This window comes from Gossypium hirsutum, chromosome A07 (genome assembly GCF_007990345.1).
Source record: "Gossypium hirsutum isolate 1008001.06 chromosome A07, Gossypium_hirsutum_v2.1, whole genome shotgun sequence".
Lineage (NCBI taxonomy): Eukaryota > Viridiplantae > Streptophyta > Magnoliopsida > Malvales > Malvaceae > Gossypium > Gossypium hirsutum.
Window position 1 is genome coordinate 89,617,952 of NC_053430.1, and position 26,057 is coordinate 89,644,008.

General features: G+C 32.1%; 1 protein-coding gene across 17 annotated transcripts; it reads left to right on the forward strand.

Moving 5' to 3' along the window:
* Positions 1–21,209: 21,209 nt before the first annotated feature.
* Positions 21,210–25,900, forward strand: LOC107955724 (importin-9-like). 17 transcript variants are annotated; one of them, XR_001700082.2, is made up of 7 exons: positions 21,217–21,647; positions 21,999–22,060; positions 22,330–22,437; positions 23,378–23,549; positions 24,918–24,951; positions 25,155–25,266; positions 25,691–25,900. XR_001700082.2 is itself a non-coding variant. In XM_016891530.2 (6 exons), the coding sequence occupies exons 2-6, from the start codon at positions 22,058–22,060 to the stop codon at positions 25,692–25,694; spliced, it is 321 nt and encodes a 106-aa protein (XP_016747019.1). In that variant the 5' UTR covers positions 21,217–21,647; positions 21,999–22,057; the 3' UTR covers positions 25,695–25,900. The 17 variants fall into 17 exon arrangements, 5 of the variants coding, with proteins under 5 accessions (XP_016747019.1, XP_016747018.1, XP_040972489.1 ...); XR_005929847.1 differs by lacking the exon at positions 24,918–24,951 and having other exon boundaries at positions 21,999–22,119; XR_005929852.1 differs by lacking the exon at positions 24,918–24,951 and having other exon boundaries at positions 21,999–22,093.
* Positions 25,901–26,057: the final 157 nt, after the last annotated feature.

Here is a 26,057-nt window from a genome sequence, read left to right on the forward strand (position 1 = left end):
TTCAAACCCCACTTTTAATTGTGGTTTTGTAGATTTGCCCCAGGCTATTTTTAGCAAAGTTGAAAGTCTCAAATTTTGCCAAGTAGATGGCCAGCCATAGGGGGACTCTTTGGCTGCAGGAATTTTCTATTTTTAGCAGATAAAATCAGCTATAAAATCCACCCCTTGCTGATCATTCAAACCATCCCTCAATCCAACAACATTCTCTTATTCTCTCTTCTCCTCTCTCATTTTTCTCTCCATTTTTTTTCCATCCCATTTCCCTTTTTGTTCAAGTGCCGATTTCTTCTCTTGGGAAAGAGGCTCTCATCAGCCATTTTGGAGCGGAAATTAGGTGTTCATAAGCTACCTTGATAGCTAGGGCAACGAAGAATGAAGAACGGAGCAACTAGTCAAGCCACGGAGAAACATCGAATTTTCTTCTTGTTCCTTATCTCTTTAATTTTTGTTGTTGTTTTGACGAACATGTTATGAATATTTATGCTATTGAAATGGTTATTTTAATCAATTTAGCTTAAATTAAGTTTGTGTTGGGTTGATTATATTCTACTTGCTTGAATTGTTAAAATGATGTTTGTTCTATTATAGGCCTTGATTAATTGCTTGGTTAAGTAAAATCATGCCTAAGTTATTTTTGCAATATAATTATTAAATAACTAATGAATTAATTATTAAATTGTATTGAAATTATAATTAATAGACACAATGCTTAATCAGTGCATGTTTATTCTTCTAAGGTAGCTGGAGTTTAAATTAGCATTGTATTTGGCGATACATATGCCTTGCATAACTTGCAAGATTTTTGTGATTATACTGTTTCAAGGTAGAAATACCCTGTTACCTCACTTAATCTTTTATATGCTTGTGAAGATTAATTAACCGCTTGGATTGACATTGAAAAATGTTCAAGAGATTGATTAATTTAATAAGTATGTATGAGCAGTAGTTAGCAAATTACCGAGTTGCCGTGAATTTATTCGTAGCAATATAAGCATAAGTTTCATAATTCTAAGTTAAAGAAATGTAATTAATCCAACACAAGTATGTTATCTTGATTAAATCTTATTTGAAATCATGCATTAGAACTCATTTGTTTTATTTTAATTATTTACTTAGTTTTTAAATAGTTTTTGACCATCTTTTAAAACCAAATTATTTTTACCTCGCCAAAGTGTTTTACAATTAATTTCATAAATAATTCTTTTTACAATCCCTGTGGGTACGATAACTCGACATTTACTTGTCACTTTATTACTTGTTGCGATCGTGTACACTTGCAAATTTTCCGTCATTCCAGATATCACAATAGTCAATCCACTCGACTTATCAGATTCAATACAAAGAGTTTCACCATACTGACATTTCAACTCAATAGTTTTTTGTCTATAATTTACAATAGAATTATGCAGAGTTAACTAATCCATACCCAAGATCACATCGAATTCAATCAAACGGTAAAGGCATCAAATTTGCCGAAAAATAGTAACCCCGATCATCAAAGGATAATTCTTGCAAACTTTATCAACTAGAATAAACTTGTCTAAGGGGTCCGGTATTTTAATCACAAATTTAGTAGACTCAACAGGAAAACTCTTACTAGACACGAAATTCATACAGATATATGAATGAGTTGATCCAAAATCAATCAAAGTAATTATATCAGTGTCAAAAAGATAAAAAGTACCAGTAATAGTATCAGGTGTTGATGTATCATCACGTGCATGAATAGCGTAAGCCCTATCTAGCGGCCGCACTTCAGATCTTGCTGCTAAATTTCTGTGACACCGTGACTACCACTCATATTTCTCGTAACTCGAAGTGGTCTCCCTCTCATAGTTGTCTTAATCGATCGATCAGTCTGTAGTTTATCCTTCTCAGGTAATTCAGAACAATCTCGAACAAAATGCTCCTGTGAACCACATCTAAAACAAGCTCTGGTAGTCATCCAACATTCTCTAAGATGTCGTCTACCACACTATTTACACACAGATTTATTGGTCTTGAGACTATCAACACTCACTACTGAAGTAGCTTGAGCTTTATAACTTGAGTATTGCTTCCCACGATCTCTATTAGACTATCCCACTGAAGCATTTGGACGACTATATGATTCCCATGATTTCTTTGACGAGGAATGATATGATGTATTCACTGACCTCTTTCTTAAATCTCTAGCCTCATATTTTTTAATTTTATTCACAGAAGGCTAATTTCAACATAAAGGTTCCAAACTTTGAGGACCTAAGGGGACCGGTTGGGGAATAAGTGAAGATGGAGGTTGCTGAGTAATCGAATTAGTTTGGAAAAACTCAGTGAACTCCTCAATCAACATTTGGAGGAAGGTTTCCTTAACCTTTCCTTCATGATTACCCGATACAAGCATTGACTCAGATTACGCTACTCCTGTAACATCCCGAAATAGGGCCTAAACAGAACAGTGGTTGCGAAACCATAAATCTGAGGCAGAAAAATTTATTTTATTATTATTTTGAGGTTCATGATATGATTTCATGATTGTGTGAAAATTTCGTGATGAAATTCTATGCATAAAGTGCTTAAGTTGAGATTAGGGACTAAATCGAATAATTTGCAAAACTTGCATTCTAGAAGTTTTTAGTATGAAATTGCTTTGGAATATTAATTAGGAGGGTTTAAATAACAATTTGACCAATTTCTAAGTTCATGGACAAAATAGGACATGGATGGAATTTTTGAAAGTTTAATAAGGAAGGGCATTTTGGTCATTTGGATATTAAATGAAATAAAAAGGGAAAAATAACACAAAATTCATCATCTTCTTCATTGGGTTCTCCATAGCTAGGGTTTGTTTCAACCTTTCAAGCTCCATAGTAAGTGATTCCAAGCCCCGTTTTTAATGTTCTTTACGTTTTCGGAGTCCCGGTAGCTCGATAAAGCTTATGCTAGCAATAATTTAAGTTAGGGTTCATATTTGGAAAAATACCCATAGGTGAAAAGTGTTTATTTTGATGTTTTATGATATAATATGAGGTTTTAAATTATGTTAGACAACTTGTGCTACTCGGTTTTAAGTGAAAACGAATAAAAAGGCTTAATCGGTAAAAATACCTAATAGTCATAAGTACATGTTAGAGTGTGAATTTAATGTTGTCATAGAAGGGAAAAATGATCATCATGTCATAAAACATAAGAAAATAGGATGAAGTTTAAATTACGAGCCTTGGGGAAAAAGTGCAAATATGTGAAAGTTTAGGGGCAAAAATGTAATTTTTCCAAAGTTTGGATCAAGGACTGTTTTGATAAATGTGAATATTAAATAAGTTAAATTTGCTATTATAGATCAAGAAGAGCGAAATTCAGGAGTAGATTGGGGAAAAGAAAAAGTAAAGGACTAAATTGTAAAGTTAGTCACATTTTGTATCGAGGTAAGTTTACAGTAAATAAATGCAATATTCTTTTATTTTACATTATTATTGTCAATTTCCAGCATTTATTTACTTATTTTCTTTGAATATTTAAAGTCGAATTAAAGGCGAAGTGAAAGAGAAAAAACATTAGGAAGCACCGTTTGAACCTTAGGAATGTTAGGATATTGGGGTTGACACGACAGGACAGGACAGAAATGAGCCATGTAAGTCCATATCAGTTATATGGCTTTGGAGACAGGAATGATCCATGTAAGCCCATATTATATATATATGGCATTGGAGACAGGAATAATTCATGTAAGTCCATGTCGAAGACATGGCATTGGCAGGATATTGATAGACAGGAACAACCCTAGTATCCTTAGTATTCCGAGTGGTTCAACGGGTCATTGTACACGTTAAATTATAGTGAATTATCAGCAAAAGGGAAGGTAGATTATATTTATGAATAGTGAAAGGTCAGGTAAGAAAGAAGGTAAGTGAGTAAAGAAGAAGGGAGAAAATGAGAAGTAAAGAAAGTTTATGAAGCTAGGTGACATTATGTATAATTATTCATTATGTTGAATGTTGTAATTTATTTGCTTGTAAGCTTACTAAGCCTAGTGCTTACTCTCTTTATTTTCTTTTTCTTATAGTTTTTATCAAGCCACTCGGGGATCGAAGGAAACGTCGGAGACCCGATCACACTATCGAAGAAATCACATTGGTATAGTTAGACGTTTCGTTTTGTGTATGGAATGTATAGGAACTTGGTTTCTTTTGATATGATATGATCAATGAATGATGTGTAAATACTTGCTAGTGATTAGCTAATAGAGTGGCTGATGATATACATGTTTAATAGTATGTATGATTAAGTAGTAACTACCACATGAAAACTAAGAGTGGCTGATGATATACATGTTTAATAGTATGTATGATTAAGTAGTAACTACCACATGAAAACTAAGAAAAATGTGAAAGTAACTTAAAAACAGATTCAAGTATCAGAAATAACGGGATTTTGAAAAATCACAAGAAATTGTAGAGATATGGGTTGATGGTGAATAATATATGAAATTAAATCTCGTTGTGTCTATTTTCATATGGAATAAGCAAAACAGGTAAAGGTTTTGTATTTTATAGGGTATCTGAGTTTTGGTGAAATAGGGCCAGAGTAATTTCTAGATCCCCTGTTCCAACTTTAGAAATTCACCATAAATTTTACAATAATAATTAGGTGGTGTACTTTATATAGTTAGAATCCTTATTTAATCTAGTTTTAATAGAAACAAACAGTATAGTCATATGATTTTTGTACAGAGAGAAAAGTGGTTCGTAGTAAGTAGAGGCCAGTGCAGTCGAATTCTGAAACAGGGGTAATTTTAACTAATAAACTGTACTAATTGGCTAAGTCAAAAATTCTAGAAAAAAATTAGTCGATAGATATATGAGTCTAGTTTCATGAAAAATTTACGGATCTTAATTTCGAGTTTTGAAACTCGAGAACTGAATTTTTAAGCAATCATGACGCAGAAAAATAGTTTATTACGAAAATTAAAATAAGTGGTTTAGAGTTGTTTAAAAGGTAAGATAAGTTTAGTAACACCTCAAGCTTGACTTCGGTGACGGTTTCGGGCGTGGGGGTGTTACAACTCCATGAATGGAGGCTGGTGCATTACTCTCAACATCATCAGCTACAGCTCAATTGGGATCCATTTATTATAAGAAAACACGATTTAAAATTTTCAGGAGATATCACACTATCACAGGTTATATATGGCATGTATAGCTAGACTCTCACATATGCTATGTTAGTCCTAGATTTGACTAAACCATAGCTCTGATACCAATAAATGTAACACCCTTCACCCGTATTCAACGCTGGAATAGGGTTACAGAGCATTATTGGACTTATTGTACAATTAAACATGCATTTCACATGCATTTTCAAATTTCATGTAATCATCATTCAACATCATTCACATTGTCCCTAAAACGAGCCTACGCTGCCCAAAACATGCATTAGGAGTGGTTCAGGACTAAACCAATAACTCAAAAAAGTTTTGGAACACTTGGAAAATTTTGTAAAATACAAGGAACACACGCTCGTGTGGCCCAATCGTGTGTCTCACACGGCCAAAGACACGCTCGTGTCACTGGCCGTGTGGACATTCAAAATGGAATCACATGGTCATGTCCCAGCCCGTGTCCGACCCCTTGTAACTCCCTGACTTGGGTCACACGGCCAACCTGTAACAACCCGGATTAGACCTTGTCGGAACAGTGGTTTCGGGACCACAAATCTGAGTCATAAAAATAATTTAATATTATTTTTTCGTGTTTAAAATATGTGAATTGATATGTGTGAAATTTTCATATGAAAATTTTATCATTTGGGTACTCGATTTAGAAAAAGGACTAAATCACATAAAATGCAAAAGTGACTTACTAATTGTTAAAGCACTAAATTTCTATGGTTTGTTAATTTCTAAGTCCTTATAATGGAATTATGTCACTATTATGGTTGATGGACGGTAATGGACATTAGTTATATGCTTTCATAATTGAATTACAAAGGTTAATTTTGTAATTGGTATAATAATTAGTAATGAATAAAACAAAGCCATAATAGTGTTCATCTATTTTCATCTTCTTCAAACGAAATAAAAATGAAGGAGAGTATGGAAGCTTGAGAGGAGGTCGGCTGCATGTAGTGGGAAACCATGAAATTGATTAATTTGAAGTTAAATATTTTGAAGTGGAAGGGTAAGTCTTCTAAACTCTCCTTTTTCTATATCTTTTCATTGGTGAATTTTGGTTAAATTATTGATTTAAGTTTGACCGAATGTGAGAGTGAAGGAATAAAATTTGAATTGATAGAATCGGTGTTGGGAAATATTAGCAAGCCTTCTTTGAATTCTATTCTTTTGTGTTTGATAATTGTTGAAACTGTTAAATTGCTGTCCAAATTTTACCTCATTGGAATTGTTAATTGCTACCCTGTTTTTCCTTTCCGATTGTGGTATTGATGTTGTTCGAATATTATGTTGTTAATGATGTTCAGAGAAGGGTGTAAATATGCTATTAAAAGGACTGTTGTTTGGTGTATAAATGCAGCAGAAAATTGTTGTTTAGACGTTAATGAATATGGTCTGAGTGACTTTAAATTTAAGTTAATAGTAGTTGAAATTATAAATGAATAAATAGTAATGTATTTATTATGTCTGAAACTTGTAAATAAGAGTGTTTGATGTTGCCATTAATGTAACTAGCAAGGTAATAGAAGATTAGTTTAATGCTGTAGATGTATGACCGAATGCCATCTGATGTGCTAAATTAAGGATATTTATTTAGTTGCAGTTTATAGTGTCAAAATCTAATTGTTAAAAGGGGTTAATGCAACCATTATAACTACTTTATTAAATGAGAATAAAAGTTAAATAAATGTTGCAGAATTTATGTCTAAGTGTTAGTTAATGAGCTAGTTAAATGGCGTTCAATAGTTGTATGTTTCCATTGTTGGGCGGTTAATGGACTATTAATTATAACCGAAGACATGGTGGTAATAATGTTAATTAATGATGCCTCAATTAATGTCAGATTAAGCTGTTGAAGAATGTAATTGGTAATTAATATGTGCTGCATTAATAAGTTAATTGTTAATTATTATTTAAGTCTAATTTGGTGGGTCATTTGGGCTGCTAGATATGCAGAATTTGAATGTTGTCTGAATTGTTATTAAGTACCCTATTACATTGTCATATTTTGTTTATTAAAAGTTGGAATTGAATTGGAGAATGGCTATGTTTGTGTTGACCAATTTGTGATGAAAACAGATGTTTTACTAGTTGTAATTAAATGATAGAATGGTTTGAGTTGAACTTGATTTGATATTTGAGTTAGTTAACAAATTGATTTATTATGTTTTGATTGTGAAACAAATAGATCATTTATAAATCGGGGAAAAGAGAAGGTCATGGAATAATCATCTGCGAATGAGGTAAGTTCGTATGCAATAAGCATTGTTAAATTTATGCTTCTAATGCTTTAATATCGTATAAATATTATATACGTGAATATTTTAATGTCTGATGACCTATCAACTAAATGTGGCACTTAGTGTGCGGGGCAGTTAAATATGGCACTCAGTGTACGAAATATTGAGAATGGCACTTAGTGTGCGCGATATTGAGAATGACACTTAGTGTGCGAAATATCGAATGATTCAAAGGGCAATTATAAATTATGATTGAATGATTAAATCGAGCAAAGTGAACAGGTATACATGCCATATTATATGAATTGTTTATGAAACAACTTTATAATGGTGATATTCAGGCTTTGAGCCTAGAAAGCCTTGTGCTAGTGAATTAAATCAGGCTTATGCCTAGCAGGCTTATTGCCGGTGTATAAAACCAGACTTTGAGTCTAGAGGCCCTGTGACGGTGTGAGATACAGGCTTAGGCCTAGCATGCTTTATGCTGGTGAATTATTATAAGTTTATGCCTAAAAGATTTATTATTGATGTGGTAGTTGAATACGTTAAACGAGCTAAACGATCAGGTACGTGATAATTGATTACCTATTTGAAAATAAGGTAAGTATATGTGCAAAGAATGTATTGTGAAAATATGATTATGTGCAAATGAAATATAAATGAATGAATAAGATGTGATTTGTAAAGTTGCATATCTGAAATTTTTCAGATGCTATATGAATGAAAAGTGAATTTGATTATAAATGATCACATGAGACTAATATGAGAAAGATATATGATTAAATGTGTTATTTCCCATAATGTGTTCATTTGGCTATATGAAAGGGTGAAAGGGTTGGTCTATGAAAATTGAATTGAATAAGTTTGTGAAAGTTAAAGTTGGTTAAGTGAGTAAGTATAATATTATAATATTGAATGATGATAATTTGATATGAGAACATGTTATGAAATTTAGAAAGGTTGTGTGAGATAGCATATCATGTTTATGGCATTGTAATGAAAGTATTTGTTATGTTAAGTTTATTAAGATACGAGCTTACTAAGCTTAAAAGCTTACTCTGTGTTTTCTTTTTCCTATGTTTATAGATTTTCAGAGATCTATTCGGGTTGGAAGTCGATGGAGACGACATCACACTATCTGTTATCATTTCCTTAAATAATGTTTTGAGACTCGGTTATGTGGCATGTATAGGCTAGTATTGGAGTTAATTATTTTGAATGAGTATGTATTTAAAGCCATGCGAAAATGTCTTGCTTATTATGCTTAAGTTTGGTTTTACATGTTCTTAATTAAAATGTTTAATGAGTTTGGTTTTGGTAGTTGTTTTAATGGTTATCTCATTTTGGAAATATGAAATGTGGTATAATTAGAGTGATGGATGATGGTTTATTAACTTAACAGGTTCGGTTACTAAGTGGTAAGTAATGAATATGTTTTATGATTGTTTTGGTTGATTGTATTGGTATGGGTTCAAATGGTAAATGATGGTAATGATTAAGTATGTTTTAGGTTATTTTTAATGGATAGTTAAAAATGTAAAGTTGTTGTTAATATCAATATAGGTATACATTCATGTGAGGTTGTAAATCCGAATATGATATTTGAATTTGATAAGTTTTAAATGTTTATTTATTCTTGGTGTATGAAAGGTGAGGAATGATTGTGCTGAATTGTGTTTTATACAGTAATGCCTCATAAGCCTAATCTGGTAACGGATACGGGTTAGGGGTGTTACACAACCACACACCCGTGTGACCAGCCCTTGTGCCCTTTGAAATGTCCTCACACACCCGTGTGTCAGGCCTTGCCAAACCTGTAGGGTATACTAACTTATGCCACACAGCCAAGTCACATGCTCGTGTGTTGGGCCGTGTGGAGCATACTGACTTGATTTCTAAGTAAACACAAGGGGAAACACGACAGTGTCACCTGACCGTATGTCACACACGGCTAAGACACATGCCCGTGTGGACAAAAATAAGATATTTACCAAGTCATTTTGCTCACCCGAATAGCACACACTTACACCAACCAAATTGGCATGTAATATGGCATAAATAGGCATTCCATCAACCTCAACCTAGCGTAGTTCATATCATTTCAACATAAACAATTCACATTCTTAAATCATCAATATGGTCACTTTCAAACATGCATTATTTTATCTAAATTTACAAACATACCAAATTCCAATCTCAACCATTTAGTATCTTTAATTGCCAATTATCAATAAGCATCACATATCCATTAACAATCACATAACTAAAGCCATATGCACATATATATATATATACATCACCAAATATGCCAAAATAAGCCAACTCTCATGGCTATATATAAAACCAAACACTTAACATTTATAAGCCAACACAAATGACTAAATCCACTACTAACATATACCAAAATGACCAAAGCTCCTATCCATGCCATATGACCAAAACACATAGATTCAAAAGTACCAAAGTGATAGCTTGATAGTGTGATACAATCTCTGATGGATCCCAATCTAAGCTAGCTTCAATTTTCACTAAAAACACGAAAAAAATAAACAGAGTAAGCTATAAAGCTTAGTAAGTTCGTAAGAAATAATAATCAAAGCTCAGCATTCAATTACCATTCAAGAATTTGAACATAGCATACTACCTAACATTTAATCACAATGTTAACACATATTCAATCACATAATTAACCATGAAATCACAACTTCCATAGATTTAATGCGTATATAGTTTTCGTACATACTTGTACTAATACGTATCTATTTCTCACCTTTTCATATCTTCGATATACCCATTGAACCATTTGGAATACTATCAGATACTCGAGAATCTCGTAACCTAAGTGCCATATACATAGCCAAAGCTATCTCAATCGTATATCACATATAATGTTCCCTCTCGAGCTATCAATGGGTCCACTCACATAAGCTGACGATCATGACGTAACTACATGGTGCTGCTCACGCAAGCTGATGAGAATCCGCAACACATGCCAGATAACTCAACCACCGGTAGGACGTATGGACCAGCACCCAAATCACATAACCCCTAATGACATGTCATTTGTATACTAATCTATTCCTAACGTTCAACTGAGATTTCTTCATTGCCGATTCTTTTCGAACATATCCGCAAAGTCGTATTCATCAACAATTCAAATATAAAGCATTTAAAACATAATTACATAAAGTTTATTAACATATGACAGAACAAATCGACTAGTCCAAAACCTTGTTTTTCCCCCGATCTAAATCCAAATTTTGCTCTTCTTGATCTAAATGTAATCAAAATTAACTAATTTAATTATAACTCTATTCAATTTAGTCCAAAATACACATTAAAGTAATTTTACACTTTTACCCTTAATATTTCAACATTTTTACAATTTAGTCCTTATCTCATAAAAATACAAATTCATGCAATTTGGTCCCTACCCATGCTAGCAGAATTTCTATTATTACCAAAGTAGCCCATATTTTTCATTCATTTCACAATTTAACCACAAATTTCAACATTTCTCAATTAAATCCTTAAATGACAATTTTGTCGAAAGTCACTTTATAAATGTTGTTTATCTAACAACAAGCATACATTTTTTATCATCAAACATCAAAACACACACATTTTCATCAATGGAAAAAACCCTAAACCTTTAAAAAATTGCAAATTAGTCCTTGGGCTAGCTAGATTAAGCTGCAACAATCTCAAAAACATAGAAATTATTAAAAACGGGACAAAAATGAATTTACATGCAAGGATGAACCCTAGCCGAAATTTCAAGCTTCGAAAATGGTGTCTCCTTAGTTGATTTTCGGTGGTAGATAGAAACAACAAAGATGATGACCTTATTTTTAATGATTTTACTTAATCAACTTTATTAAATTACATTTTTAAACTTTAATTAAAACACTATAATTCACTTAAATGATGTCCATCTTTGTCCACTAACATTAAAAATGGTATAATTACAACATAAGGACCTCTTCGTTAAAATTTTTTACCTATTAGACACCTTTAGATAATAGAACACAAGTTTTACGCTTTACGCAATTTAGTCCTTTTTATCAAATTAAGCACTCAAACGATAAAATTTCTTAACGAAATTTTCACACAATCATATCATCATACTGTAGACCTAAAAATAATAATAAAATAATCATTTTGACTTTGAATTTGTGGTCCCAAAATTACTATTCTGATTTGACTAAAAATGGTTTGTTACAACTTTCATAATACCCCAAATCTGATGAATCAATGTAACTTGTTCCCTCACCTAATTCATTTGATACCCCATCATTTTTTTCTCCTTTCACTACCTTCACCTTCCTTTGCACCCTCACTGTTAACCCTATTTTTTACTTTTGTTTGCCTATTTTTGTTACCTGTATAATTTATATATCAAGCCTTGATATTTCTCACCTCTTCATCCTCAGAATCTGCCCTTAAAACTTCTTCATTGCTCAATGAGTTGTATGTATCAATGTACCCACTACTTTCAAAAATTTGTTCCCCACTCTCAGCACATGCATCACTAGTCCTCTCCATCTCCAGTCTCTCATTAGATTCCCCACCTAACTTGGTAAATGGTTCCCCAACTCCACTACTTACTCCCTCATTACAATTTGGTAACTCTGCCCCACTATTTATTTCCTCATTAGAATTTGGTATTTCACGCCCACTATTTAATTTCCTTTCCCTAGTGGTAGGAAGCAACATCATATCATCAACAACATCAGGTTTGACTACCTCGTGTTTAGCATATATATGTATGGACCCTATATTTCTAATGTGGTTTATCATTGCTATGAATGATAAATTATCATAGAAAACACTCAGTCCCTCACTAAAATCTTACTCACCTTCACAATATATAAAGTTCTTCACATCTCTATATCTAGCTTCTACTACCATCTCACACAAAGTCTAATAAGACAAAAAATCTGGGTTAAAATCCTATTCCAACACTTCCCCTCCTACATACACTACAGCAAAACAGGTTTTTAGCGGCATTTTTAACGGCGTTTGAATGAAAAACACGGCTAAAGAACAAGCATTAGCGGCGCTTTTTAAAAAACGCCGCTAAAGATCGAGTATTAGCGGTGCTGTACAAAAAACACCGCTAAAGATCAAGTATTAGCAGCACTTTTTTAAAAATGTCGTTATCTGTACACCTTTAGTGGCGTTTTTTGAAAAATACCGCAAAAGAATTTTGCAAAACTCTGTCGTTTTGTATTGAGCTTTTAGTGGCTTTAGCAGCGGTTAAAGATCGAGTATTAGCGGCACTTTTTAAGAAACGCCGCTATAAGTACACCTTTAGCGGCACTTTTTGAAAAACGCCACTATATGTACACCTTTAGCGTTGTTTTTCAAAAAACGCCACAAAAGAATTTTGCAAAACTCCGTCGTTTTGTATTGAGCTTTTAGTGGCTTTGGCGGCGCTTTTTAAAAACACCACTAAAGATTGAGTATTAACGGCGCTTTTTTAAGAAACGCCGTTATAGGTATACCTTTAGCGGCTGTAACACCCCAAACCCGGCCCAGACGTTATGGCCGGATCCGACATGCCACATCGAAGCGTTCAAAACATTTTATATTGTTGATCCAGAAAAACCTACTTAGTGTTTTAAAAGATAATTTCATTATAGGTTAAAGTGAATGGAAGCTGTGCACCAGGTAAGAAACCGGAAAAGTGGAGGTGAGTCTATCGGACTACTTAAGTACCAAGCTCCCTTTGGATCCAATCCCAGACATGCACACCGCCATTGCCACACCTTAACGTCATGTATATTTCTAGGAAACCGATTTGATTAAGTCATTTTTAGGAAAAGTGATTAATTTTGGAAAATACTTTCATTGCAGAAGCTTTGCTTGTTGTCGTGTTATTTTGAAATCAATTGTTGTTTTTTTTTGAAAACGCGCCCTAAAGCTATCCAATTTCAACAGTTAAAATAAGTAATACCTATCTTAGTAATACATATTAAAACCATCAAAAATAATTAAGAGGCCTTATTACATTTAAAAACCCAAACCTCAACGTAAACAATAGGATGTCCAGTTCACCAGAAGAAAACCAAACTTTCAGAATGGGTGGCCACTCCGAATTCCCTCACAGCTCCAAGCCCACTATGGTTGGGGATTTCCTGCGTGGATGAAAATAAAAGGGGTGAGTTTGGGGAAACTCAGTGTGTAAGGAAAACCCATTCAAAGTCCAAGTCAGCTCAAGCCTATTGGGCCTAAGCCCATTCAGGTAACAGTGGTACTAGACCAGAGCCCTTTTCAGATTACAATAAACTGGGCCTTAGCCCCTTATTCAGATAACAGTCTGGCCTATAGGCCCATTTCAAATACATGCAACATCAATAACATATGCAAGCCCATTTGGAGAGACTACTCAACCCACCAACCACTACACTCCACCCGTACCAGCCCTACACTCCATGTGGGGAATAGCTCAACCCACCCAGCCCAACACTCCACAGTTGCAGCCTTGCTGCTCAGTTAACAGTAAATTGAGGCAAAGCCTCCAGTACGTGGACAAGCCACTTTCAGTACTTCCTCCGTCAATATCCCAATCCCATGCATTAGATAATAACAACATGGCATGCAGTAAATAACAACAGTCAAACATGCATTTAGCTCAATTTAACCCTAGGGGTATTTCGGTAATTTATCTACTAGGGGTAAAACTGTAAATTTTTCACTTTTAAAGGTATTTCAGTAATTTATCTATTTTAGGGTTTTTCATGCATATTCCTACTTTTCACGTACTAATAGAATCACGTACCGAGGGTTCTTACCGAATTGGGCCCGTTGGCCCATCATTCCAATTTTGGCCCATTAAGCCCAAAAATATCGATGGCACAAAAATCATGCACTTTGCAGTCCAAATTTTGCAGCTTACCAAAAACATTAATCGATTTACCTCACGAGCATTCGCACACTCGTAAATCTACCAAATACCGATTTTCGACATTTCGGCTTTTCGACTTTTGCCGATCCAGACTAAGAAAGAGGGTGTTAGTTACACACCTGTTTGCGACGATATGCAGACAAGATCCACACACGAACCGCCTACAATTGGATTACTAACACGTTAATCTAACTATTCAAATACAAACTACGTATTAACCCCTTACAATATTCGGCCAACCACACCTACAGATCATAGTAAGCTTATAAGAAAACAATAAGCAACTCATTAACAAATTTTTGTCAATGTTTACCACATAATCATAATTTCACTGCAAGCTGTCTTCGTGAGCAATAGTCACTAAATTATTTATAACTGGAGCTACGAAACTCCAAATCAAGTGCCGTTAATTTTCCCTGAAAATAGACTCATATATCTTCTATCCATAAAATTTTCAGAATTTTTGGTTTGGCCAATCAATACCATATTTTTCTTAAAGTTTCTCATGTTTCACCGTTTGACTAATCTGACCACTCTTCATTACGAATCAAATTTCTCATTGTACAGAATTCAAAATATGTTCTCGTTTATTTAATTTGAAACTAGACTTATTAAGCTTTAATTACATAATTTATTCACCTTCTAATTCATCTCCCACAATTTATGGTGATTTTCCAAAGTCACGTTACTGCTGCTGTCTCAAGCAGATTTATTACCAATTTCACTCTTTCACACATAACTTGCATGCATGTTATTTAAACATGTATATCACCAATCAATCATCACATATCTATGATTTTACTTAAGTATAATCTCCATTTCATCATTTTAAAGCACAACATGTTGGCCGATTTTTCCCTTTAGCATCTAAGGCACATGCATGCTCATTTGTTTGGCTCAACTTCACCTATCTTCCATTTTTCATCAAAAGAACATAAAACAACAACCATTTCCTTCATTTTAATTCATGACTAAATGCTCACAACACAACTAAAAACCAAAATATGCTTCAAGAGTTAAGGTAGAATCAAGAAGAACTCATGAACATCAAGATAGAAGCAAACTACCATGAACTTACCTTCAATTTTCTTCCCCAAGTGACCGAACATTCAAGAGCTTTCTCCTCTCCTTTCTCTTCTCTAACTTTAGGCTATGATGAACAAAGATGGACAAAACTTTGTTATTTTCACCCCTTTTTCTTTTAATAAAATTTCATATTTCATCCATTTAATTCTTTAATACAAAAGACATGAAATGCCCATCATGGAACATTTACCTAAACCATTATCATGGAACATTTACCTAATCCATTATCATGGAACATTTACCTAACCCATTATCAATTTGTACCATGAATTATGGATATCAAGTGCTCATATTGTCTACAACAACATGATGGCTGGCCACTTCATGTAAAATGGGAGGTTTGTCATGCAAATCCTCCTATTTTGCACTCCTATTTATTTGGCCACTTCAATTTAGCCTATAGCATTTTCAAACATTTTCACATAGGTCCTATTTCATAATTTCACTCCCTTTTTCTTATGGAACAAAAATTAACTAAAATTATCGGGTTCTATCTTAGGCTTGGGCCTTCTAGAGGCCCACTAACATAATTAAACTTATGCCAACATTCACAAAATTCTCGAAAATTGGGGCGCTACAGCGGCGCTTTTTGAAAAACGCCACAAAAGAATTTTGTAATACACCATCATTTTGTATTGAGCTTTTAGTGGCTTTAGCGGCCCTTTTTGTAAAACACCACAAAAAATGAAAAAAATTAAAATACTATTATTTAAAGTAATTTTAAAGATTTTTGGTATATGACTAATTGTTTTTTAATTTATATGTTAAACATTTTCTTATATAATTGTAAAAGAGATAATATTAATTTTAAAATGTTGAGTTAATTATCATTATAGTTTAGGGTTTATGATATATGGTTAAGGGTTTAATGTTTATGAGTTACTATTTTAAGTTTTATGGATTATAGGTTTAGGGATTATGGTTTAAGGGTGATTTAAGGGTTGGGGTTTAAGGTTTAGGTGTTCTGGGTTAAGGGTTAATGGTTCATGGTCAGGGTTTATGTTTTAGGATTTATGGTTTAGGGTTTATGGATTAGGAGTTTAGGGTTTAGATTAATTAGTGTTTTTTTAATTTATATGATAAATATTTTATTATATAATTATAAAAGAGATAATATTAATTTTAAAATATTGAATTAATTATCATTATAGTTTAGGGTTTATGGTTTAAGGTTTAGGGTTTAAAGTGTATGAGTTACTGTTTTAAGGTTTATGGATTATGGGTTTAGGGATTATGATTTAGGGTTTAAGGGTTGAGGTTTAAGGCTTAAGGGTTAGGAGTTAAGTGTTAGGTTTTTAGGGTTTAGAGATTATGTTTATGATTTAGGGTTTAGGGTTTAAAGGATAGGGGTTAGGGGTTTAAGGCTTAGATTAATTAATGTTTTGTAATTTATATATTAAACAATTTATTATATAATTGTAAAATAGATAATTTTAATTTTAATATATTAAAATTATGATTATAGTTTAAATTATGTAAGAGATAATTTTCCCCTTTTCCCTAATCCGAATCTTTAAAATAATCACCCCTTTTTCCCCAATTCGAAATCCAAAATCCTCGATAAATGTTTATTTTTCTAACAATGGTTTAGTGTGCAATTGTATACATGAACTTTAATTTGATCCATTTCTTGTAAATTATTAACACAATTATTGTTATAACATCATTTTATATTTATATATTGTAGACATAAATATTTATATTAATCCAATATAAAAATATATTGATGTATTTATTTTTTAAAATGTGTATGATTAAATCAAAATTAAAGTTTCAACTATACATTTAAACCACAATTAGAATTTCACATATACAATTACACATTAAACCGAAATTCATATATAATTCTGAGATGTATTGTAACACCCCTTACCCGTACCCGAGGTCGGGATAAGGTACGAGGCGTTACCGGACAAACATACAAACATTAAACTAAAATACGGGCCATAAAATTTCATTCATATTTCTAAACGTTCATTTACTTACACATAGTCCCTTATTTGAGTCTACGGAGCCCAAAACATACTTTAGAAAGGGTTCAGAACTAAACCGAGAACTTACGAAAATCTTGGAAATTTCATGCTTTAAGGCTCTATACGCCCGTGTCCCAGAGTCGTGTTCCATACACGGCTGAGACACATAGTCGTGTCTCTGCCTGTGTGGAATATACCTAGGCTATTTTCCAATACAAAATCAAAAGCATTAATGATTAAATATTCTCAATTAAACCACAAACATAGCATTTGTATGTCATCATACATGTGTCTCTCATACTCATTTTACCTTGTTTATTATAGTACTACTTATACATTTATACCAAGATTATCATCTTACCAAATATCTTCAGCTTAATCATCAAGCATTCATATTTAAAACTAGATCATATCTTTATAAAATACCACAATTTAGATGCGCAAAATAACATGTTTACCTGAAACATTTCAATTCAACTCCATACCCAACAAGCATTACATTGAGACTAGTTATATATATATACATGTCATGATACATATCATTCTCTTTCTGTTTTCTTATAAACACATATCATTTATTTCATTATATCAATATTTCATATACCATAGTTTCCATGTATTCCACATATATTTATTTTCCTCCTCCTCCTCTCCATTCCACATCCTTAATGTATATAGCATTCTTGTAAGTACGATTTCACAATTTACTAATAAATGCTCACATCAAACTGTCCACACGAGTTATAGTTGCTTACTTATTTATAATTCGAGCTACAAAGCTCCAAATTAAGATCCGTAAATTTCCCCTAAAACTAGACTCACATATCTTTCCATCATAAAATTTTCATAATTTTTGGTTAAGCCAATTAGTACAGTTTATTCATTAAAATTTCCCCTATTTCACTTTCTGACAGTTCTAATCTCTCTTCGCTAAAAATTAATTATCTCACAGTACAGAACTCGGATAATGTTCTTGTTGATTTATCTTGAAAATATACTCATTAGGGATTTTAAAAATATAATTTTAAGCCTCTAATTATTTTTATCCAATTTTTTTTTATTTTCCAAAGTCAGAACAGGGGATCACGTAATCATTCTAAAATAGTCTCACAAAAACATAAATATCTCAAAATATATAACTCCTTTTCTTGATATGTTTCTTTTATATGAAAATAGACTTATTAAGATTTAATTTGATATCTCATTCAGTCTTTGATTCAATTTCTACTATTTTTTGTCTTTTTTCAAAATCACGTCACTGCTACTGTCCAAAACAGTTTTATTGCTAATTCACTCTTTCACATTTTCTTTGTATTAACCTCATTTTAACATACATATCACAAATCATTTTCACCACATTTCATACATCACAAGTATAGGCCCATGATCACAAGATCACCATAAACTCATCCTCATGTATAACTTACTTGTTTATAATCTTACCACATCCTGGTCACCTAATGAACACATCATTCACATAACCAAGTTCTTGCACTTATTCATCACAACACTCATAAAGTAATACATAGAGAGTCTCCCGTTGAACACTTCGGAATATAATTCGAATACATGGAAAGTTTGCACATAAGTGCCACATATGTAGCCAAACTATCTGGTACGCATAGTAGCCTGCACTTAGTACTACACGTGCGACCAATTATCCGGTACACGTAGTAGCCTGCACTTAGTACTACACACGTGATCGAAGTTATCGGGTACGCATAGTAGCCTGCACTTAGTACTACACATGCGACCTAGCTACATATATCCCGTAGCTCTCTTGTCTACATGGTGTACACATAGTATCACCCATGCGACCTAGCTACATCATAATGTCTTGTAGCTCTCTTGTACACATGATGTGCACTTAGCACCATACATGTGACCTAGCTGCATACTATCTGTATCATCCAATCTTTTTGAAGGTTCGACCGGGATTTCTCTCTCTTTTCCAACAATTTCACCAATCAAGTAATTATCCACAAACATATTTCCAATATTATTATAAAATATCATAATACAAGTAATATTGATGTATTACTTACATATAAACTTACATCTTATTTAATATCAAGGCAATAACATTAAATTACACATTGCCTTATTAAAACCCATAATCATAGAAATCACATTTATGTATGATAATTCAATGCACTTCATGTACCATAGACATATTTTTAAATCAATTCATAAACTTGGCACCATAATCATTTAATTTAACATAATTCAATTAATTCACTAAATTTAACTTTCAAATATAAATTACAGCATTATTGCTGTATTATTATCATACCAACTTACATACTTTCAATACCTCGGAAATCATAGTAAATATATCAATTTTACATTGAAACATGCATAAATTAATGCTTATTATACATACGAACTTACCTCGATACTAAAACGGCCATTTAACCAACTTTCCCATTTTTCGATTTTTCTCTCATTCTAGGTTCAAATCTTGTTTTCTGGGATCTAAAATATCATATTTTACTTATTTAATTAATGTACTATTCAAAACAATCCTTAACTCAAACTTTTGAAAATTTACAATTTTGCCCCTAAACTTTTGCATATTTACACTTTTGCCCCTAGGCTCGGGAATTAAACTTCATCCCTTATTCTTACGTTTTATGACATGCTGATCACTTTTCTCTTCTATGGAAACATCAAATTCTCACTCTAACATATACTTATGACTAGTAGGTATTTTTACCGATTAAGCCATTTTACTCGTTTTCACTCAAAACTGAGTAGCACAAGTTGTCTAACATAATTTAAAACCTCTTATTCTATCATAAAACATCAAAATAAACACATTTCACCTATGGGTATTTTTCCAAATATGAACCCTAGCTTAAATTATTGCTAGAATAAGCTTAATCAAATTACCGGGATTCCAAAAACATAAAGAACTTGAAAAACGGGGTTAGAACGACTTACTATTGAGCTTGGAAAGCTTGAAAACCCTAGCCATGGCTTCCCCCATGCTAATTTCGGCCTCCATGAGAAAGATGAGTCAATTTTGGCTTTATTTTACCTTTTTATTTCTTTTAATTACCAAATGACCAAAATGCCCTTCCTTACTAAACTTTCAAAAATTCCATCCATGTCCAATTTTTTTCCATCACTTAGAAATTGGTCAAATTGCTATTTAAGAGCTCCTAATTAATATTTCAAAGCAATTTCATACTAGAAAGTTCTAGAATGCAAGTTTTGCAACTTATTCAATTTAGTCCCTAACTTCAAATTGAGCACTTTATGCATAGAATTTCTTCACGAACTTTTCACACAATCATGCAATCATATCATAGACCTCAAAATAATCATAAAATAATTATTTCTATCTCGGATTTTTTGGTCCTGAAACCTTTGTTCCAACTAGACCTAATTTTGGGCTATTACATGTATCTCTATCAAAATTTAGGTGTATATATAATTAAATGCCATTTATATAAAAATCTAAACAACTAATGCGGACCATACTTAAAAGAATAATGCTTGTATTGTTGTGTCATTTTGTATTTTTTTTAATTCATCGATTCCATTTTATTTCTCTTAAAGTTTCCTTTTGTATTTTACATGTTAATTTAAAAATTATAAAAATCTTTAAAAAAAATTTAAAATTTAAAATTTAACATTAAAAAATAAAAAAATAAAAAACTTAAAAATTTAATATTTAATATTTAATATTTTAGTTCATATTTCAATTAAAAAGTTTAATATTCAAAATTAAAAAAAATTCTAAAAAATGATAATCTCAGCCCAAAAATTTTGAAAGAAAAAAATAGAAAAAATATGTTAAAAATAAAAAATTTTAAAATTAAACAATAGTACAAAAAATTGAGCTATAATGGCGTTTTTAGTGGAAACGCTGTAAAAAGGGAAAATCAAAATCCCCAATTTTTGGTTACCCGCTCGTTACTCCCTCTTCTTCTCATCTCCGCGCGCCCTAAATCTCCCAAATAACTCTCAAAATTTGCCTCCAAATTTCCCATTTCCAGCAACACCAAGTCAATACATCTACTGTATTTGTTCAGTTGAGAAAAAAAAAGGAAAGAAAGAGGTCGGGAACCGGCGAAGTTCGTCGGATTTCACCCATTCGTCATCGGAGCTTCCAAAAAAATAACTCTTTATCTGAGTTTCGATCGCAGATATAGAAAAGAATCAGGAAAATGAAGGGATCTGGACCTCTTGTTGTGACCGTGCTCGTTGCGTCTACGGTGGCTCTCACTTTGTCTTCATCCGCCGGAGTCCAACATGTTTCTTTTTCTCCAACCTCCTCCAACCAGGTTTATTCCCTCCCCCCCCCTTTTAATTAGAGCATTTTTTTCATTCAGAAGTTAGAAATTTGGCCTAAATGCTTCTTCTCGTTTCAAATTTACTACATATTTTACTGATTCCCGTTCCCAATGTCTAATGCGTAATTTTTCTTTTCTAGTTTTTGTTCAAATTTCTTTTTTCTTTAATTTTGTAGATATTTTTTAGGGAAATTTTGGCTGCTTAAATCTATTAATTCGAGTGCCTTGCTTCTGGATCTAGATTTACTCATTTAATTTCACTTTAAGAGCACGATTCACTTGCTTTAATTTTAAATTAAATATTTAGTTCTTGATCTTAACATGGAATAATTGATTATGTAGGAGTCACAGAACAGTGCGTCGAGGAATCATACGGCGTCAGAAAGGGAGAAATTCGCACCATGGTTTGATTTGTATTCAATTCTGGATCCTTTGAAGTAATGTAGTCTACGTGATAAATTGAGTACTTTCTATTTGTCCTTTGTACTTTCTATTCGTTTAAAACCTATCTTGTTTTGTTGCAGAAATATGAAACATAATACTGATATGTTTTGTAAACAATGATAAGTTGATTCTTTGTCGAGAAGTTCAATATATTCAGTATGGGAGAAAGCTCTATTTGATCATTTGCATGGATTGAAGCTGATGATCTAATGGTAAAGTTATTTTACAGATTGGTCCTTTGAGATGTTGGCCTGGAGGCTTGTGTCTTTCACGATCCATTGGTGATATGGATGTTGGAGAGTTCATTGTTCCTGTTCCATACATAAAGCAAGTAAAGGTTTGTCTTACTCTTTCATAATCTACTTGCATAATGTAATTTATATCTTTTAGTTTGCCCGTCCTGATATCTTGATTTAACTTGTGCACTTAATAGCATTGGATATCGATATTTTATTTGAAAGGGCCAACTAAAATTATATATTTTTCTATTTTTGTTTCTGGTATTTCTTCAAAATTGTATATATAAAAGATATATGCAAACAATATATCAATTAAAAAATAAAAATCTCATGAAATGCATTAGTTTTAGCGATTCATAAATTTCAAATTTGTTATCAATTTATTCTTCATTATAAAATCTCAATAAGCAAAAGTATCTAGTTTTAAGTTTTGTAAAAAGAAAATTTTTTCATAAGCGATTAAGATAAGCTGATTTATCTAGCACCAAATAGAGACATCAAAAAGAACATCTGAATTTTGAGAAAAAAACATAACTTTAAAGATATTCATATGAAGGCAAGAATATTTGTATATATATTTGAAAAAAAAGCTTCTTAACAAAAAAATTGGCTTTGTAAAGGCTGTTGGTAAGTGGTAACTCAAATGATTAAGCAGGAACATTGAAAACAATCACAAAGATATTTAAAAGATTGAAATATATAAGAGAAGTTATTGTAAGAAACTAGGAAGTCAAATTTTTCTTTTCTTATCGTTGTATGGTTATGAGTTTAATATATGTATATACATGGTTACCAATAAGTGTTAAAAAAATGTTTTTCCTCTTGTCATTACCTGCTATTGAGCTGCTCTAGACACAAACATACACATATCTTTTGGCTTCCTTTCTCTATCTTAATTTTCACTTTAAATTTTGAGATGAAACATATGAGTGGGTTTTCCACCTCTAAATGTAGCTAGTAATCAACAAGTTGTAAACATCTTGTGTTTAATATACCCTGTCCACCTCCATATTAAATCAATCATGATTATATTGTCAGGCAGTTATCCGCAGACTACTTTTATCAACTTTGGATGATCCTAATAGAAAACTTTGCACAGCAATCAGTATGGTTGTAGCAGCTATTGCAGTCTACGACTGGCCAGAAAGTTGGCCAGACTTGTTGCCGTTCCTCCTAAAGTTGATTGGTGATCAAACTAGCATGAATGGAGGTAAGAAATATAGCATTCGTGCTCTAATTAATACTATTGCTTTTTGTTTCCTGATCTTGAACATTTTCTCTTCAAGTTTCGGTGGTTTGATAGTCGTCCTAGATGGCTTACGTAGATGCCTTTTTTTGTAATAACTTAGTTTTGAATGATTGATTGCTATTCTTTCTAACCTTTCCCATAAATTTCTATTCGTATTTAAGTGTGTTATTATTAGTATACTCTGAGAATTTGGTGCCTAGTGAAGGATTCATTGCTTATTTATGTTTTTGTTGTTATTAAGGTGGTTTGTGTAGATATAAATCTTCTCATCTGGTTATCTATTATTTTTCCCTTATATATTTTTTTCTTTTTTAACTCAGATTGGTTACTGTTTACTATTTAGTCATATGGAAACTGACTTACCCTAAGCTGTAGCTTTAAAACAATTATAGGTAGCTAATTTTATGAGAAGATTTCTAGTTTGATTCTACATATGTCATAAAAACTTGAATTGATAGATGAAAAAATATTGAGTGAAGTGATAACTTATATTACATTTTAAAAAGAGAATGTATGTTTAAATTTTGAAGGTAATATTATTGAAAGAGACATATACAAACTTCAAATATAATATTATATTAACAGTAAATCTGAAAAGAAAAATATAAAAAAATCATAAAAACTTTGAGTTTTAAACCAAAAGAGGAAGGGCAAATGTTAATTTGAAATTAGAAACCTGTTGATTGTTTACCCGGGGGGCTCTGAGCAGGAACTGTGTTTGTACTTTGCATTTCGTGTTTAAATGGTTTAAATTTTCATATAAATTACAAGAGAAATAATTTGTTTTTTTTCACAAGGTACATCCACTATCTTGTTTTTAGCGTTAGTAAAAATTGTGGTTGTTTTGAGACCTCATGATTAATTAAAACTAATAAGTAAAAAAAACCATCAATAATTGAGGTTTTTTATATGATAGAAGATATTTTTTATGTTGTTATATCATTCATAAAAGTTAATTTTTTTTCTATGTTAATTTTATATGTTAACTTTGAAGTACATTTGTCCGATTCTCAATGCATTTTCTTATATATTTTCTACCCAATATCCATTCTTTGGTCACAAAATATGATTAAAATATATATGATTAAAATCATAGACTTCTTTTGATGTTTTTGTCTTATATATGATTAAAATATATATGATCTAAAAGCAAGAGAGAAGGAACTTAAAGCAAAAAAGGCTAAACGAATAAGCATGAACAGGTAATTTGTTCTTATATATTCGGATGCAATATGTAACTGTGTTGTATGTAAGGTGATTTTGCTATTCATTTTGCTCTTAGATTAATTTGTCCTTGTAGTAACTGAATGTTAACTTTATATTTTGCTGGAGTTGAGAAGGAAAGAGGATGCAATAGCACGAGGTAGGTTCTTTTTTATTTTTTATCTTGATGAGTCTCGAGTTTATTCATTACCAGTTTGATTTTGACATGAGTTCTTGACATGAGTCCCTTAAACATCTTTTGCTTTTTTTCTTCCAAAAGTTTAACGTCTTTCCATTAGAGTTTCATCGTCAAGTTTATCTCCTCTTCCTTTTGATTGACATTTTCAATAATTTGGGTTCAAGATCCCCTATATGCTAGAGGTATAGAGTTCGAACTTTGGCATGAGCTTGTTTTTCAGCAACTATGGCATTTTGTGCTCATCTTCAACGATTAGACATTTCAAAGTGACTAAAGGTAATACCAAATTTGTTTGAATGAAAAATAATTACTTTATCAATGCTATTGGACATAGAAATTAAGATTATGATAACTAAAAACCTGTGATATTTGTGAGCTTAATAAAAAAAAGTGAAACATGTTATGAGTCGCATGAAATCGAGAAAGGAGATAGACATTAAACACGTGAGGTTTGTCATGACATCTCATTTAACCTTTATTTGACCCTTTTTGTCTTTTTCATATATGCTACTTATTTTCTTTTTGAGGCCTTTACAAGTCCATCAACATGAAACTGGACTTATGCCTGTCACTTATTTACAGCGACATTAGCATTTACAATTAGCCTAGCATCAGTTTTTTAATTATGGGTTTACTTTTTACTGATTTCACTTTCATTACAGTAAATGGTATAGCTAATTTCCTTGTTTTGCTCAATCAGGTGACCGAGATTCCGTTTAACAATTTTCTTTATTGCTGGAACAAGTCTTAACCAAGATCAAGATCAAAGTACTTCACTAAGTTATATATGCAGGCATTGCAATACTTTGGCTTCATCTAAGCTTGAACCAGCCCTCTGTTGTATATTTTTTCTTCTTCTTTTCTGATCTTTTTCCTTTGATTAATGAGAAAAGGTGATGATTTGGCATTATTTTCTCACCAGGATGAATTTTGTTTTAGAAATTGTAATACTTTGTGTCTGTGTGTGTGTGTGTTTTTTATGTATTAAATTACAATTGAATCAGTGTTTATGTATTAAATTTAAATTCATTAAGTTTTATATTTAATTTTGAAGTTTAAATTTTAAT

Bases quoted from the DNA above. Each gene is read 5' to 3' on its own strand.
- LOC107955724 (XM_016891529.2), top strand. The intron at 22,438-23,377 runs GTTTGTCTTACT...TTATATTGTCAG, and splicing joins CATACATAAAGCAAGTAAAG to GCAGTTATCCGCAGACTACT. The intron at 23,550-25,154 runs GTAAGAAATATA...TTTGGGTTCAAG, and splicing joins TCAAACTAGCATGAATGGAG to ATCCCCTATATGCTAGAGGT.